Below are 15,097 nucleotides of genomic sequence, written 5' to 3'. Positions count from 1 at the left end.
GAATTAAAATAAAATGGAGATATTTTTTTTTTACTCTATAGGAAGAATTATATAACAAAGCCCGCATATATTCAGTGCAACATATTCCAAAGTTTTTCCTACATCTGAGGATCTCAAAATACTCTGCAAACAGTCTGACCCTTTGCAAGAGCTCAGTTGAGTAGAAACTACTTTCCATTTTGTGAATTCCTACTTTGATAAGGAATCCACTACTCCTCCCATCTCCTTCTAGTCAGGACTAGAAATGTTTATTAAGTCACATCTCCTAAAATGAAAGAATACAGAAGAATTAGATTAGGAAAATGATATAAAGCAACTGCTCAGATGAACAATTTTAATCAGCCTTAAAGAATTGTGTTCACTAAACAGTGAATACAATTAAAGTTGACATCCTTTTCCTTTCTCAATGTGGAAGAGAGAGGCTAAGTTTCTTCCATCACTGGAACCAAGAAGATAAAGAAACTGTATTTTGTTTGTTGTCTCCACGTCACCAAATGTACAACACTTCCCACAACCAATACTGTACAGTGGGCAGGGGTCCTAAGAAGAAGTCAGCGTTAACATTTTCAGAGGTGTAAATTGCATACTTGCCTAAACTCTTTAAGCCCCACACAACTGATTTCCTGGTTTATTAATATTTTTACTGCACCCCTGATTTGAGCTTCAGAAACACAAATGAAAGAAGCACTGCCGCAACCCCCGGCAGTGAAGAAGGGCAATGTCACCTTTGGTACAGAACAGAAATCGATTTTCTGAAGGTCACCCGGGAAACCTCTGTTAGAGCCAAGAATAAAACTCAAACTAGCATTTTTATCTTTTTAGTACTATTCTAACCAATTTGTTTTATATGTTTCAGTAAGACCATTGATGCAGTTGGTTCTGACGTAGTTTTAAGCCTTGTTCACTTCTCCCTATCCCTACTGATGAAAAAAGGGCACGATTAAGTAATACCAAAAAGAAACCGATCAAATAATACAGAAATCAATTAAATAATACAAAAATAGGAGACTAAGGTTTACTTCCCCAGATGAAATATTACCCTGCTTCCTGAGATACTACTCTTGGCACATTTTGTGTTTTGATGACAACAATAGTTTTACTAGCTAAGTATTTTAAATTGCAAAGGGAACCAGATGAACTAACATACTACGAAAGAATAATTAATGATTTCATTGCTCATTCTTTCCAACTTGCATTGTTCACTATGGCTGCTTATTTAGCTCTGTTTAGTTGCTGATTTAAGGATTTCATTACAGTCTATTTCAGGTTCATTTCAACTCAGGTTGTGGCTGAGTTTACACTGCAAATGCTCCTATCCTGACGCATCTTGCCCTAACGTGCAATTCCACGTCTCAATGCAATCTCTTCAAGTGACTGTAACACAGTCTGATTCTCTGCATGCTGGGATATATGCAAGGCATGCTCCAAAATGCCTTGTTCTCATGCAAATTGGTTGGGGAGACCAAGCTTATGTGCTTTTTTTTAAAAAAAAGAAACAATCCCAGGACAAACATTCCACTATATACAAAGCAAAACTGGAAGTCCATCTATCTGATGGCAACACAGAATTTATGATACATTCAGAAAGTCCACAAAGTCTTAGGAAAAGCAAGGTCTCATAGGAAATGAAAGAGCATGAACAAATGGGTTGTGCAAAACGATGACATCTGAGAGAGTCCGGTCTTAACATCAAATCTGTCAATGTAACATGAGGACAATATTTACCAACAGCTTTCACAGATGTCACCGTTTTGAAGGAATGAAGATTCCTTACTATTCTTTGAAGACAAAAAGGACTATTTACTATAACGAGAAAAGAAACTGATGATAGTGGTTTAGGAGCAGAAGCTTTACAGTATCTTAACTACTGCTTTATTATATTCATAATATTTACTTTAATTATGACATAATTCATAATATTTACTCTAATTATGAGACCATCTGACACAATTTGCTCACTGTAGATAACACAGCAGGCAGAAAGCACGAAAAAGCAGAATGTAGAAACAGAGAGAGGTCTCAATCCTGCAAACTGTCCTGCATGGATGTATCACAAAGCCCAGAGGATGAAACGCCATCCTGAGGTTAACAGCTGCCGATTCAAATACAAGGATTTACCTACACAACATGGAAGGCAAGGTCAGAGACACTGTTCAGGTAGTACAAAGCTCTATGAGCTATCAGGAGAAAGTTGCTGAACATGAGAAGTTTCCATTCTTGGAGATATTCAATATCAACATGGTCCAGAGTCACCTCTCTGGCTTTGTGTAGGGGGTTCAATTAGGCAATATCTAGCATTTCCTTCCAACCTCAACTATTCTGCAATTCTGCGACGCTCCATGCAAACGCAACCTGTGCGATCCCAAAACAGACATCAACTGTCATAATCTACTGTGAGACTCCTCAAAGATAAAACACTTTGTGTTAGCAGCTCTCAGGGAAAATTCAGGACTCTCTTGTACTTTCCAGGTGATTAAACACTTAGGAAAATTCTCTAAAAATCTTCATCAAGTAGATTAAGGTATTACACATAAATCCAGAAGGCATATGCAGCATTACAGAATTCTTATATTTAGTGTTTAGGGATATATAAGTGATTTTTCTGCTTATGAGCTAGAATTCTCATACCTCTGTGAACACACCGTTGATTATACATCTGCATTTTAAGGGACGCTTTAAGGCTGCCTCAAACCCACTCTTCTGCAGACAGGGAAATTAGCTACGATTGAAGGATGCCCTCCAAAACAGACACTCTGCACACCTACTGAGATGCAGCATCTCTGCATAGTCAGGTTGTACATTACAAGCTCCACGCTTGAAATTGCTATTTTAGAGTCATAGAGGTTCACCAGTAAGAAATTATTGCTAAAAAAATCTTTCATGCTCATAGAATTCTTTTTAGAATCTGCTCAGCTTTAACTCGTCAGCCGTCAATCAAAATAAAAACACAGCATACTGCTGCTACTTCTGTCAAGGTTTTGCAAAACAGAGACTTGCATTTTTTGAGTAGTTTTGACACTGAATCCACTTTTTGAGCTCTTTCTAACACTCCCCGAGTGACTCACACTTCTGCAAAGAGGAAAACACGACAAAACAGAGTTTGGTAGCGAAATTCTTCTTTGTTTTGCCATTACGGAACTCTCTTGCAGACAGCTTGCAGTGGGTTGCCGACGCTTAACTCGGGAGCAATTCCGCTGTGGTCCGTCAGCACTGTGCGTTCTTTTCCCACTGCCAAAAGCATCTCATCCTCTGCAATAGGCGCAGCAGAATTCCGTGAGCGTGTTACGCCGTACGGGCTTCCGACAGATGCACCGGGATGCGGGACAGCCACGTTTCCGGCCCGGAGCCGCTGCGTGGGCACAGCTCTGCCAGACACGGTGGATTACTCGAAGGCAGCTGCGACACCTTCACACCAGCGTGTTCCGCAGCGGCCAGAAACCGCCCCGTCTGCCAAACACCAGAGCCTGAAGGGCTCTTCAGCCACAGGGACCCTCTCTCGCACATCCCAGATCTCCGCAGAGCCTCGCACCTCCGGGGCTGGTACTGGCGGGCACACACAAAGGGGCAAACACAAACATCGCGAGGCGATACAGCCCGAGAGGGCTCAGATTCCAAAGACAACAGGAGATTCACCATTTTAAAGCGCCTCAAGCGGTGAGCCGAGCGCCGGTCGCGTGTCACCGCGGAAGGGAAGGGGGAAAGCAGCATCTCCCGGCCCACACAACTGACACAACGCGGCAAACTCCAGCGAACCGGCTGGGAAAACTCACCGGGAATATTCAGTATCTACCGCGCGACTCCGGCCAGCCCGCGCTCCCCGCCCGCCGCCGCCCTCCATTTCCCGTGAGGCCCCGCGGCCGCAGCGCGGCGCTCCGGGAAGGCGGCGGTCGGCAGAGCAGGTACGGGCCGAGCCCTCGGGCCTCGGCCGGGCCGGTCCCCGACCCCCTTCCCGGCCGCCGAGGCTCCTCCGCGCAGCCTGAGCCCCCTGCGGGCCATTTCCGAGAGGGCTGCGGCCGCGCCGAGGGGCCCGATCCCGGCCGCGCTGCTCCGCGGAGGAGCTGCGGAACAAGGCCTGGGGAAGGAGGTTAAGGAAGACTTTCCTCGCTTTTCACAAGGCAGTGATAGATTTGGGGTTTTTTCATAGCAGTCATCTTTTCTCTGACTGTGTCATCCCTTTGGAGGAATACCGGGACAGAACGTGGCTCTGCCTCACCCAGCAGATGGAGAACTAAGGGGCTTCAATTAAAACGGGAACTAGATCTGTGAATAACTGAATGTGTAGTGGTATGAAAACTGAAACTGGTTTTAATGTGCATTTTTACAGTGTGTTTTATAGGTCAGTTTCCTTAAATACTGCGAAAGGAAAGAGGATGGAACCAGAAAATACTGCAAAGGAAACAGTCCTCATTACTGGAGGAGGTGGTTATTTTGGCTTCCGGTTAGTGCATTAAATAGTTATTACATACGAGAATAAATGTAATAGATTGCTGCTGGTAAGGCAATAAAAATCCATCTGTAAAAGACGAAACTGTGGGCCTGAGATGCCTGATCCAGTTCACCCCATCTTCCCATTCATCTTGAATCTCATTTTTAAACAAACGTGTTATTCTGTTTCTAAATGCCTTAAGCAAATATCTCACTGTGCTTCCAAATGTCAAGCATCAGCTGGCTTTGCAGACGTTTACCTGGTCACCTTGGTATCGGGGATTCAGATCATCAATCTTTCAGCCTACTGTCAAAAGCAAGGCTATACTTGTATGCAGATCTTTCTTTTGACAGTAAGCCATGGTCTGCTAATACCTACACACGTGCTTAGCTATGTAGATTAAATACTCCAGCTGCTCTCTACTCTCAAGAATATTTTTATGGACAGTGATATTTCAGGATTAGAGTTGTCAATAAGGTACCTATTTCAGTGAAATCCATTTCTTCTTGCTGTAGATGGCTCTACAGGCTACCATGTAAAGAAAAAAGTCCTGTTTTGAGCCCTAGACTATCTTCTAGAGTACCTTCAGAGTTATAACTGCTTACACAGGTGACAGAGATTACAGTCATGATCAAAAAGTAAATTTCAAGGGGGGAGGGAGGGGAATCTCAGAAGAGACCTGGTCTGACTTCTGCTTGTTTTTTGGCTCCACCATCTTCCCCCTTTAAGCACTACAGAAATATAAGTTATAAGGAAGCGGGGAGAGGAGTACCAGATTTATACTTTGTGTCAACACCTGTGTTTATATCTGTGACTTGGAGTAAAATGTAGGCATGTGACAAAGTATTCAGCTTAGAAGCACCTCACTCATTCCTCTTCTCCCTAAATTTCAAATGGCAAAGACCAAGCTTTTGTCCTGACAGAACTGGGTGGCACAAAAGCAGCAAGATAAAACCAGTAAGATTTTTATTTTTTTAAAAAATACTTGGCTACAGGTTTACATCTGATCCATAGGGGACAGAGGCAGAGAAATAGCTGTTTTCTTCCAGAAGGCTGCTGAAAGCCCTTCAGTTATTCCTATTCTGAATTTTCCTTTACAGCAGTTCTGCCTCTTTTTCCCCATTTTTTTTCCTGCAAAGTATTGATGGAGCCTAAGAAATTAGTTTAGTACCTAAAGTATCACAGCTGAATCTTGCCCATAGTAGATGGCTGAATATGTAGAAGATTCCCAACAGAAAAAAAAGGGGAGAAAAAAAAAATCAGTATTAAAACAATTAATAGTCTTGTCTTACCTCCAGGTGAAATGTTTCATGCATCATCATGCTATGTACACTAACATACGGCTTCTGTCATCTTTTAGTTTAGGTTGTGCCATATACCAAAAGGGAGTTGATGTGATTCTCTTTGATGTCGTGAAGCCACTTCAAACCCTGCCAGAGGGAATAAAGTTCATGCAAGGGGATGTCTGTTGCCTGTCTGAAGTGGAAGAGGCTCTTAGAGATGTAATCTGCGTATTCCATATCGCTTCCTATGGAATGTCTGGCAGGGAGCAGCTGAACCGAAAACTTATTGAAGATGTTAATGTGAAAGGAACAGAAAATGTCATCCAAGCCTGCAAAAGCACAGGAGTGTCGAGTCTGGTTTATACAAGTACATACAACGTGATATTTGGAGGCCAGATTATAGAAAATGGGGACGAATCTCTGCCTTACCTACCTCTTCACCTTCATCCAGATCATTACTCCCGGACCAAATCTTTAGCTGAAATGAAGGTGCTGGCAGCAAATGGTGCTGAGCTTGGAAATGGGAAAGGCGTATTAAGAACTTGTGCTCTCCGACCAGCAGGCATCTATGGGCCTGGAGAACAAAGACATCTTCCAAGAATCGTTAGTTACATTGAAAGGGGGCTGTTTAAATTTGTATATGGAGATCCTCTTAGTTTAGTAGAATTTGTACACGTAGACAACCTAGTTCAGGCTCATATCCTTGCCTCTGAGGCCCTGAAAGCCAACAAAAAGCACGTAGCTGCAGGCCAAGCCTATTTTATTTCAGATGGCAGGCCTGTAAATAACTTTGAATTTTTCCGACCATTAGTGGAAGGTTTGGGTTACAAGTTCCCCACCTGTCGCCTTCCTCTCTCCCTTGTCTATTTTTTTGCATTTCTTACTGAAATAGTTCACTTTCTTGTAGGTCACGTTTATAACTTTCAGCCTCTCCTCACTCGCACAGAGGTTTACAAAACTGGCGTCACGCATTATTTTAGCGTGGAGAAGGCCAGAAAAGAGTTGGGGTATGAGCCTCAGCAGTACAGCCTGAATGAAGTGGTTGAGTGGTTTAGATCTCGGGGATGCGGACCAAAGCCGAGAAGGTACACCGTCAGGGATCTGGCGAGGGACGGAGGACTGCTCTTGCTGCTGGTTGCTGTGGTGGTCTCATGGTTTCCATCTGCAGTTGCATTTTCACTCTGAAAGATGAAACCCTGAGTATGGAGGACAGAATTTGGTTATGTTGTCTGAGGACTCTTGGTTTTAACAGACAGGTAACAAAAAAAAACCCACCAAGAAGATACACATTTGTGTCACACAGGTAAATATCTTCAACAGTTTTATCCCTGAGGAACAGAAACACTGAGTAAAAAGGTTAATTTTTATACATGTTTCCTCTTCAGAGTAAAACCGATCATATCACTAACAAGATGAAGCTCAGTATTACTGCAAACAGCATTTTATTTTCAGGTACAACAGCACACTACAGTGAATGGAACAAATGTCCTTAGACTGACCCTTTTTCCTCCCTGATGGGATTATACTCTTGATCCCTGCCCTTTATTCCTAAAAAGTTTGTGCCACATGATCCAGAGGAGAGTAAGCTTATTCTTTGATCACATTCCAAAATTAAATTCTGCTTTCTGGCTTGGATGTATATATGCCTAACCAAGATTAACTGATAAACTGCTAGACAATAAATAAGTGTTGGGTTTTTTTTTAATTAATACATTCTGGTATGCTTTTCTGAGTTAACTGTGATATCTAATGACATTTCTGGAAAATGCACAATGGTTAATCTAAGTTATAGCAAAGTGCTTGAAGCAGCACAGATTTGTAGATTTTTCTAACAATAAAATATGCCTGTTTAAAATGAATGAGCTAGCTAAAGTGCATTCATAAATAACAGCTATGATTTTTCCCAGTGTTATTGAATGGTTAAACAGATAATCCATCAAAGACATTTGGTAAGTGGTTAAATTCACATTCCACTGTTCATAAAACATTTTTAACCTTTAATAATATTTCTTTAACACCTGACACCATTTGAATAGAATTTCACCTTTGTAGCAAGATGATGAACATTTGATACAATGCAACCCATAATTTTGTGGAGTTTTAAGAACTCCATAAGTTTTTAAGTACAGGTCACTACTGTCTCTAGCAACTCTCTCATCTCTGTTAGCTTAATACAGGAAGAAATACTGAGAAACTTTGCATCAAAACGCTAAATCACAAAGTTGTTTTTCCTTAACCCATCAGCATCACAGTTTCAGTACTTCCTGACAAAAGGACAGTCCTTCAAGAAGTTCACACTTCTCTTTCAACTTTAGCCTTTCCATTTTAATAGCTGAAACTACACTGATCTTAAATTAATTTTGTGTAAGTCCAGTTGCTTCAGTTCTGTTAAACTCTACTGCGATTTTAATGGGGAAGAGACAGACAGTGGTTCTACTGCGTTGTTAAAGGATTCTCAGAAAACAAAAATGCCTGAATAGAGAAACCAAGCTAAAATTCCACTGCTGCCTGAGTTTAGAAGATGGAGATTTTTGTAGTTAATGCTGACTGAAAACAGCATTATTTTTTGGAATGTTGAGTTCTCTTCCTTACAAGTTTACCTTTTGAAAAAAAAAAATCACTATTGATGATGAGATGTTTCATTTTGCTTGAGATCTGGCTTCTCTCCTTCACTCACCTACCAGTATGTACACCATGAAAGAAACTAGATTTACTGCTTAGCTTGAGGGACAGCTCAAGAGAGAACTCAACTTTTTTTTTTTTTTTTTTTTCCTCCTAGAATAGGAAATAAATTAAGGGGGCCTGGGGCTGAGATGTTTGTGTAGCTCCTTTATAAAGAGCTTATGTGCCTCTGACAGAGTGCTGATGGCAAGAGGGCCAGTTTCCAGAAGCCATTAATATACATCATCATAGTCTGCAGAAAGAAGAAACTTTCTTTTTAATAAAACAGAAAGAAGATAGTCATGACCTTATGAAAGCTTTGGACCACTGTTCTCTTTCAAACAGGCCCTGTTTTTCAAGTGAAAACCACTTGGTTACTTTCCCCTTTAATTCCTCTGTTTTTGACAGACTGTTATCAGAAATAGATTAAGGAATTTTAATGCCAGCAGAACCAATAGACAAAACCAAAATGTACAAGAAATTGCACAAGCCTGTTGCACAGAACCATAGCATCAGTATTTCATGCTAAGAATTGTAAAAAGATCTTTTGAAGATACAGAACATAACTCCTGTGCCCCAGAGGAATTTCTTCTGCTATTTGTGATCTTTTTATGAGCAAAACTCAGCTACTCATAATTATCTCAATGGTGAGGTTGGTGGAAAAATCTATGAAAGGGTCTTAAACTCATGAAGCCTAAATCCACTCTGTTGGTACTGGCTGAGGTTAAAGCCCTGGATAGCTTTTTAGGTACAACAGAAAAGGAAGCTCCTGAGAAGGCAAAAAAAAAACCCCCACAAATACCAAAACTCCTGCAGAAGCTGAGCTCAACACATGAACCTTTCCATTTGTCTGAAGTCAAGGACAGAACTTCTCACTGATAAGAGACTAGGAGGCATTATTTTGTCTTAACGGCCCATGACTTCTGCTTGAGCACAGGGTACTAAATCAGGTACTTGACAGGAGAAACAGGCAGGGCTTGGCAATTGCTAGCCCAGACCACATCAACACCGTGTCAGTATGTTCATTAATTCCCTGTCATCCAGCTCCATCTAAGTAAAAACCAAACCAAAACAAATCAAAAAACAACTACAGAAGAGGTGAAGGATACTCTCCTCTTCCCAGAATGAAAACAGGAAATCTGTGGCTTAAGGAGATGCTTTCAAGATTGCTTGAAAATTAAGTATGTATAAAGTCAGTCAGAGCTGCTCTATTTTAAAGTACTTTATGATGAGAATTCTCTCTCCTCCTTCCTGTTTTTTATTTGTCATTACTACTCTTGCATAAATAGGTGAGTAAATTAAGGTAATTCATTCAAGTGTGGCGTCTGTTTCCAAATTTTAATCTATTACCTGCTTTCCTGGAAATGAACTACCAGAAATGCATCTAAAAATTGAAAAAGCAGAACTGAAAATATAGCACAGCTTCAATTTTTCCTAGTCCTCAAAATTATTTAACAATTGCTAGGTGCCTCACTACAAAGAACGATGCTGATGTTTTAAGTGAACAGTTAAGAATGCTTGGTCAGCTGCTTAACCTCACACACATAGCATGTTGAGGTACAACTCTGCCAGACATACACGAACAACTTGCACTTCTAATACATATATAAATACATTTATTTGAGAAGGTTAAATATCAATCATCCTTAAAGCAGGCCAGGTTTTTACAGTGTCTTCTCCTAAGTGACCCAACCAAAATTTTCCTTCATCGCTATTTATTACTAATTTCCACATATTTTCAACAGTATAGTGGCACATTTAATAATATGTGATGTGATCTTCACAAAAAAGTGTCCTGAACACTAATAATTTACACATATTGTAAAAGATCTGGGGATGAAATGGCAATTCAGGAGCTCACGAGTGTTAAGAGAACTACTTCTGCTGTATTTTAGCCAAGCTCACAATTCCCTGTTTTGATGGAGCAACCCCTAAGAATGTAGATCAGCAATGAATGAAACTCACTTTAAATTCTTTTAAAACTAATAGCTGGGCATGTTTATAAATACTGTTACGGATGAGAAGATAAATTTGGCTCCCAACTGATTCTGAAGGTTAATTTTCATTATATAATAATGAAAACTTGTGTTTCTAATGATATAAATAGAATTTCAGTCTGGAACAAAGTTAACCAGTTGGACTGCACTTGGAAATGCTGACACAAGACTATACCAGAATGCCACAGCTATGCTTCAGCTTCCACACCGCATTCAGATTTTTACAATTAGTTGGAAGAATTCAAAGATAACCTTTGGTACATAGTTAATGCCATCTCACCACCTAGAAGGTTAGTTTGAGAACTGCAAAACTAAAAAATGTTTCCAACAGAGAAACTTACAGATGCATTGGGGTGGAAGAAGTGAGAATATAGGCAACAAAACATCTGAATGAAACAATTTTGTGGACTTCAGAACTCATGCATACCAGTATTCACAAATTAAAAGGTGATAAAGACCATTTGGCTCATGTAATGATCTCCTAGAAGGCCCAGGCTGCAGATACTTCATATTGATTCCTGCTAAATATGCATATAATTTTTATCAAAAGACTGAGAAAAATTGTGTTTCCAAGATTCCCAACAATGAAAAAAATCACAACAAAGACAGCGCACATTCACCCAGCAGCACTTCTGCCCATGCAATTAAGGTGACCTTACCAGCAGAAATAATGCTGACATAAGTTTATGGTGACCATCAAGACTACTGTGCTTCCAAATTACTACAAACCCATCTTTGCCTTGTTCAGACTTTGTTTGAGTTGATCCGAATCTGATGCTCACTAGGACTGAAGTTTACATTTACCTATCATGGAAAAAGGTCAGTTAGGAGTTGCCAGTCAAACATGATCTTTGACTTTTTCCTTCTGCCCTGCTCGTTTGCAGCCAGATGGAAGTGCAACAATAACCATGTCTATGGAAACAATCAATAAGTCAGTTCATCTTAAAAACACAGAAATGCCCTTCCTCCAACCTCTGGCAGAACACACCACAACACACCAGCAGACCACTGTTCAGTAAGAACTCACTCATACTGCCTCAAATGACTGGAAAAAAATCATGCTATTCCATGAGCAATGCTTAAGCAAAGAAGCATCTGGCATCATTTGCATCACTGCTGAGATATCAAAAATTATTTATTAAAAATAAGTTAAGAACTTAAAACAGTTTCTATAAGAATATAACAATTTATCAGAGATTGTTAATTCAAAAAATTTATAAATGTTTTTCCTCCTAGATTATAAAATTAGCACGCACATTCAAACCTACTTTCATATTAAAACAGCTGCAACTGTGAAAAAGTTGCTACAGAGTCTGCCCTGACAAAGAATTGAGAGGTGAGGTTTTGGAGTTGAAACACAGAATGCAAGAAACAAGAGAAGAGTTAGTACACAGCCTTGCCCATCAGTTGCAAGTCAACACAGTCAATGGAGTATTTTTCCTTCTGAATACAGTGTAACATTATACTCTAGGGAACAGTCTTACTGTAAAATGAAATGCATTTTCATAAATACTGAGGGAGTGCCTCTTACAACTTTTGACATGACGTATGCACGCAGAATGTGCTAAATATTTGCACAGCAGCAGCAGAAGGAACTCCGGTGTTCATCACACAATAGCTGTCCTGTGTCAGGAATACACATATCAACGAAAGAAGCCAGGACAAATGGACAATTTGGTTATGTCTGCTCTGGAACAGAGCTTAAAAAAAAAATCCCACAAAACAAAACAAAAAACCCACCACAACAACAGCCTTGACCTCTAGGGTTTGATCTCCCTAAGCCCTAGAATCTTGTAGTCTCCTATTTTTTGTGATCAGTCCAAACCTAGCTGGTACTCAGCTGCCTATAAATCTGGTCCCACCTGTAGCAACATCAGGACCTTCCAGACAAGGCTTGGAGCCACCTTGTCTGATCAACACTGATAACACAGTCTTCTCACAACATTAAATGGGAATCATGGAGGCTGTTGAATGAAATATATAGCACAGGGACTGATGATAACAAACTAAGCAAGTCCTGGAACATGCTACAAAATGCATGCACACTGAAGGTCCCCACCACCTTGAGGAACAGCAACTGGATCATCCCATTACACCTGGATACTGCAGAAAAGCCCAGCTTTATACAGCAGTCTAGGTTACAGCTCCACCTCCCAAATCCACAGCTGATGTGGCTTCTTCTTTGTTTGAGGGGGGTCTGCACCCCATCTAATCCTTGAACAGGTCAATCACAACTGGGTACCGCAGAGATTTCAGGCAGAAGGAAGTCAAGAACTGCCTTTAACTTTGCTCTCTTCTTTTTTTCAGTTGAGTGATTAGTAATTAATTTCTTCATAATAAAAAATTTACAGAAGCCACCCCATTGTGGGACACATTATTATAGCACTTTCATCTTCGAGACAAGACTGTCTTTACAGAATAACTAAAACCTCAAGGGGGTTCCTCAAACCATCATCTGTGAATGCACAATGGCATCAATTAAGTGCCTCTCGAAACAACAGAAGTCATAGCGTGGGGAGCAAGAGAAACCGAAATTGCTGAGGCAGCTTCATCAGGCCATGAATCTCAAATCCATCCAAGTTTTCTGTGATCAGAAATACAGCACTATAGATGCAGCATTTTATGCCTCAGGCAGACACTTAAACAGAAAAACTTAACTCCTCTGCACACATTTGAAAGTTAAAGTCAAGCATACAGATAGCAAAACTCCACTCACGTAGAGATAAAGCAACTAGGAATTTGATAGTAATAACATAGCACCAGCACAAAGAACCAAAACATACACAAATTATGACAACTGGCGTTAAATAGGCCATTGAAGAACTTTGGTTCTGCTCTGGGAGGAAAACACACTTGCTAATCTAACAAGTTTTCTCATCTGTAGCTCCATGTTCTTCATTTGAGTAAAGCTGTAAGAATGATGTACCTCTATTTATGCACACTATCATTCTTGGATTAGATACATTTTGGGAAAATGGTCTACATTTACAACTATCATTTGACACTCGTCTAAGTAGGATTGCAAGATTAAAAATGGACAGTTCATTAAAAAAATTCATTTCTAAGCACATTAGCAGCTGAAAAGATTTGCAAAATGATACTATACCAAAGTAAATGTTTTTCAGAATCTGAAATATCTTTCCTTTCTGCAAACAAACATATTTCCTACTGCATATCTTAAAACTTTTCCTTCCAGTGCCTTCAGGTTGTGAGCATAGGTTCACAGGGGCTATGAATACAGGTTCACACATCATTCCTCTCTTAAACCTTTACAGAGAGTTCAACAGGAACAACACAACTACAGTGGCAGAGGATATTTGGTTTCAACAAATTAACATTATTATCTAGTTTTCAAAAATATAACAGACAACTTTTAACAAGAGACAATAAGGTACAAGCTATCCGCTGCCCAAAATATTTTATAGAGTATCACAAGTACAATCTGCTGCCTTGGGCACTGCAACATACCTGATGTGACAATGCTGGTGTAGAAGTGCTTTTATAGCATTTAATAAATTAAAAACTCACTACCAGTTAATCTTAAGGAGCCAGGTTGTTAAAGTGGTGTGATTCCATGCATGCAAATTGTTGTGAATGTCTTATCTATAGCCTGCATACACAAATACAGTCCATGATTTATACTTGTACTTCAGGTATTGATAATAAGAAGTGAGGTCGACCCAACTACATGCCCTCGAATTTTCAAAATCTTGACTACACGGAAGGTCTGGCCTGCACCGAGGGTACGCTTTGTGCAGAATATAAATTATTAAGAATTAAAACAGTTTTTCTTGTAACAAGAAATTATTAAGGAAACCCATCTTTCCTCCTCCTCTTCTTCTTCCAGTCATTCAGCCTGATGAGACCATCATTGAGTAGGATGACCAGGAAAAATACATATCTCTTCCTGAATTGCACCATCAAGCACGCATCAAAGAATGATTGCTTTAAGAGTAGAATTTGCTGTTACTGACTTTCTTCTCCTTTAATCTTAAGGGAAAAGAAAAGGAAAAAGTCAAGTCTACTAGGAATTTCTCAGAGGAAACAGTCTACCAAGTTCGATTTACTTAGATACAAACAGCGAGTAATGTATCAGCAACAAGCATTGCCATTTTTTTCTTTAATAAATGGGAGTAGACTAGTGATTCATAAAAACGTGTAACAATATTTAAAGAAAAGTCTTCTTCCCATCCCATCTAGAGATCTACTCAAGATCTCCTCCTGGTACATGAAGCCTCTGTCTGTGTCCCTCACACCCAGCCCCAAAGGGACAGCAAAAGAGAAAGATCCTTCCCCTAAGCTTTGCATGATGTACTGACAGGTAACTGACCATTCTAAGCTGTTACAACTCAATACTGGTTTTATCTTTTGTGTGTCTGGAAGCATCTTCTGTTCCCACATATCTAATATGCTAACGACATTTCCAGGGACATAACTTTGGCAGTGTAGAAGGAGTGAGGCACTTTATTTATTTGGCTGTATATACTTCCAAGCTTTCCTCCTGGAAAGCAGGAGGAGAGAGGAATGTAAACTCACAGGAATATATGTTTCACTGTGATCACGGAAACTTGAGATTTCACTGAGCAGACATTTCACAGCATCTGCTGGCCCCTAGTGGCACGCAGCCCAGCCTTGCTTCACTGCAGCCCAGCCTTGCTTCAGATATGCTCATTCTACCCTTGCCACTCTTTAGATGCTCATTCTGATCAATCTGAGATTTCCTTACCATA

The 15,097-nt window shown here is 40.2% G+C and overlaps 2 protein-coding genes across 2 annotated transcripts in view; one reads left to right on the top strand and one right to left on the bottom strand.

Annotated features, from left to right (window-relative positions):
• Positions 1-4,364: 4,364 nt before the first annotated feature.
• Positions 4,365-6,894, top strand: SDR42E1 (short chain dehydrogenase/reductase family 42E, member 1). Its single transcript, XM_009988721.2, has 2 exons — positions 4,365-4,438; positions 5,787-6,894. Exons 1-2 carry the CDS (start codon positions 4,371-4,373, stop codon positions 6,892-6,894), a joined length of 1,176 nt encoding a protein of 391 aa, XP_009987023.2. The 5' UTR covers positions 4,365-4,370.
• Positions 6,895-11,604: 4,710 nt separating this feature from the next.
• Positions 11,605-15,097, bottom strand: part of PLCG2 (phospholipase C gamma 2) — a 61,364-nt gene continuing 57,871 nt past the window's right edge. The window contains exon 32 of the mRNA XM_086620684.1: positions 11,605-14,357. Coding sequence (XP_086476810.1) covers positions 14,315-14,357 — 43 coding nt within the window. The 3' untranslated portion in view covers positions 11,605-14,314. The remainder of the gene's footprint in view (positions 14,358-15,097) is intronic.

This window comes from Tauraco erythrolophus, chromosome 15 (genome assembly GCF_009769465.1).
Source record: "Tauraco erythrolophus isolate bTauEry1 chromosome 15, bTauEry1.pri, whole genome shotgun sequence".
Lineage (NCBI taxonomy): Eukaryota > Metazoa > Chordata > Aves > Musophagiformes > Musophagidae > Tauraco > Tauraco erythrolophus.
The sequence above is the reverse complement of the archived record's forward strand: the minus strand, read 5'-3'. Positions and strand labels throughout refer to the sequence as shown.

Excerpts from the sequence above, each read along its gene's own strand:
- SDR42E1 (XM_009988721.2), top strand. The coding sequence starts at position 4,371 with ATGGAACCAGAAAATACTGCAAAGGAAACAGTCCTCATTACTGGAGGA. Across the intron at positions 4,439-5,786 it reads GGTGGTTATTTTGGCTTCCG|TTTAGGTTGTGCCATATACC; the intron begins GTTAGTGCATTA and ends GTCATCTTTTAG.